The sequence below is a fragment of the Uranotaenia lowii genome, chromosome 2 (genome assembly GCF_029784155.1).
Source record: "Uranotaenia lowii strain MFRU-FL chromosome 2, ASM2978415v1, whole genome shotgun sequence".
In the NCBI taxonomy this organism is placed as follows: domain Eukaryota; kingdom Metazoa; phylum Arthropoda; class Insecta; order Diptera; family Culicidae; genus Uranotaenia; species Uranotaenia lowii.
Genome location: NC_073692.1, coordinates 22,233,279 through 22,236,268, shown reverse-complemented (window position 1 = coordinate 22,236,268; position 2,990 = coordinate 22,233,279). Strand labels below are relative to the sequence as shown.

Genomic DNA, 2,990 nt, shown 5'->3' with positions numbered 1-2,990 from the left:
TGACTATTGCTGTTGATTGTTTACCCTTTTTGGCCATCCGGTAGAAAAAGACGGATTAGCTTAGAAAGCGAAGATTATTAAGGCTGCTTCTGCTGGTTATTTTCAAATACCAGGCAAATTTCTATTTTTTTCTTCAAGTTTGAATATTAATCTTGAATTGATCATATCGGAGCAGCAGAAAAAACAGACTTCCGCACTTTGTCTTTTTTTTGTATTTTGAAAAATTGACTTTTTCGACTACTAACACACAACCACAGAGTGATTATTTCATTTTCTTTATATTTCTTCGATCGTTATGTACCCCTCATGTTTTGAACTCGATCATTTTCAACCAGTTGTATAATTCATCCGATCTTATTCAAGTAGCGGTCTCTTTGATTTTCAAAATGTTACCAATAGATGCGAAACAGGTGCGAAGCTTTTTTTTTTATTTTTTTTTTTAAAAACGAACACAAACACTTACAGGATCTCAATGAAACATGATGTTTCCTCGAAGAGATTCCTTTTTTTAAGTCTAAGCGTACATCTTTCGAGGATATGATGGCTAGCATCTCACAAATGCTAACACCACCAACCCACCGAAAGTGTACTATGTATGCCGTGACCGGGATTCGATCTCATACCCCCTGGCTTAGAAGACTTGAACGCTGTCCTCTACGCCACGGGCGGCGGCGGAAATGGCTTATTAGATATCAAATTAAATGATTGTTGATTTTTAAATTTACTCCAAAAATTCATTTGTGATTACAAATTCTAAAACTTTGAGTTAAGAATAATTTGAGTTTTTTATTTGATTCAGCAAATTATCTGACTTAGCCCTGGTCAAATCCTGAAAGTTTTGAAAAATATTTGGGTATCCCGGCCAGATTGGATTTTTTTTGGGAATTTTTTGTTGGATTTATGATCAATTTTTAATATGTCAAGAATATCTGGAATAAACGATAATAATCAAAGTATAAAGCTGTCTACAAAGAAAAATACACGGATATACCTAAACTGTTTTACTGAAACCATAAAAATTTGATGCTTTTGTAGCTTTTTTAACATTACTTTTGGATATTTTATAAATAATCCAACATCAGTTGAAGTAATTGCCAATTTCGTTATTGTCTAAAATTAAAAAATAATAATATTCGGCCAAATACTTAGCTAAACTATTCGGTGAGTCGAATATTCTGTTTAACGGTTTTTGGGCAATATTTGGTACCGTATATTCGGTACAACTCTGTTTTAAATTATCCTGAATGAAACTCATTGAAAGGTTATTGTGAAAATTGTATTTTTTTTAATACTAACTTAATTCTGCAGACACGCATATCCAGTGTAAGGATATAACAAATGTCAAAAATGTTAAATTTTTTATTGAATTAAAAAAAAAAACAAATAGTTTGATAACATTTTTCGGTGAAATAAAGTTAAGTGGTTTGGGATGATTTTTTTTAAAGACGTGCATTTTTCACTTGCAGGAACAAATCTTCAGATTATAGAAATCAATGTTTCTATGCATGTTTCCAAAATCCAACGAAAGTTAACGTTTGGCCATCGCATTTTTTATAATTAAAGTCAAAGCTGTTTTTGTTTAAAACATAGAAATAATATTATTTTTTTTTGGAAAAATATCTACTTCTAGGAACATTTCAATCAACATTTGCAGCGGAAACTTTTAAAATCTCGCATTCCGCACAAAGTTGTACAAAAATATGACAATCGTATAATAAGCATTGATAAGTCGAGTAAATTTCCCCATCGACAGCTCGAAAATGTTTCCACACTTGATCTTCAAACTTTGCTGCGACTGGGCCATCACGATCAGAAAGGTCAGTCGAACTTTCTTGTACTCCTGTGCAAATTTGGGACTGAACTTCAGCTTCCGAATCCAATCGTTGCCATACAGGGCATGAGCGATGTTCCTTTGCTGTGAAATGGTAATAAAAGTTGTATTTTTTTTTTTAAAGTTAACCTCAAACTTACAGTGTCATTGAAAGTAGCCACGAGCCGACAGAGAACGTAACATTCGATGACGTACCTCATGGTGTAGTCGATCGAAATGAGTATAAATGCATCAAACACCGGATAGAAAAACGCTATAAGAATACCGAAACCAATAAACAGCATGGTCATGTAGTACAAAATCAAAAACGAAATGTTTGTGATGGTTTTGAAGTTCTCCAGCTGCTTGAGGACTTCACTGTGATGTTCGACACATTGGGCCAGTTCCTTTTGAAGAAGTTCCCAGTAACGCTCCTCTCGAGGATTTTGTCTTCTTTCGTTTGCCTCCATCTCTAGTTTTACATTCGCAGTTTCGAAAATTTTCTCAAACGAATCCACCGTTATTTTCATCTCAGCTCGCAACCCAACAAGGGTCAAGTAAATGCTGAGAAAATTGTTTGCCGCAAGATAAACGTAGGGAATCCAGAACAACGCGTATAGTTGTTTAATGGCCTGACGTTTGAGCTCGGGAAGTGATTCCAAATTGAAAGGGAATTGCATTGGCTCGCCTCCACCCATTCCACTGATTGGCAACGAAATAGTCTGGTAAAATATGTTCAGCATGAAGATGAATGTAACCAACATTGAATTCTCGTATGCTTTTTGACGAATTTGGGCCGCATCTGGATCATCTCCACCGTACTTGCGATCGTTGATGAAGGATTTCACCTTTTCCAGGCAGCTCAGTCGCTTGATTAGCACCATTAATCGTATGTTAATGATGGTACATCCCAAACAAACGTGCATTCCATTGATGACGGCTATAAAACTTCTCATCTCAAAAATGGTCAACAACATTCTTCGGACAATCATCAGATAATGCAAACCATAGGAATACCGGTAGAAATTCCACAAAAAGCGTGCAATACGATTTTTACTGCTCAACTGAACGCCTGAAGCCGCTTGGACGTAGTAAAATATGAAATAGTGATCCTTTTCAGGAGTTAGCTGCTTAAATTTGGTCCACCAACGGAATACACGATTTTTCAAAGGCTGAATCA

At 35.4% G+C, this 2,990-nt stretch overlaps 1 protein-coding gene across 1 annotated transcript; it reads right to left on the bottom strand.

Annotated features, from left to right (window-relative positions):
* Positions 1–1,663: 1,663 nt before the first annotated feature.
* On the bottom strand, positions 1,664–2,787 carry LOC129741147 (uncharacterized). Its single transcript, XM_055732855.1, has 2 exons — positions 1,972–2,787; positions 1,664–1,915 (listed from the first exon to the last, which is right to left on the bottom strand). Exons 1-2 carry the CDS (start codon positions 2,785–2,787, stop codon positions 1,664–1,666), a joined length of 1,068 nt encoding a protein of 355 aa, XP_055588830.1.
* Positions 2,788–2,990: the final 203 nt, after the last annotated feature.

What these genes read in the sequence shown, in the direction of transcription:
- LOC129741147 (XM_055732855.1), bottom strand. Translation starts at nt 2,787, where the DNA reads ATGTTGTTGACCATTTTTGAGATGAGAAGTTTTATAGCCGTCATCAAT. An exon ending in TGGCTACTTTCAATGACACT is followed by an intron (nt 1,916 to 1,971) that starts GTAAGTTTGAGG and finishes ACCATTTCACAG; the next exon opens with CAAAGGAACATCGCTCATGC.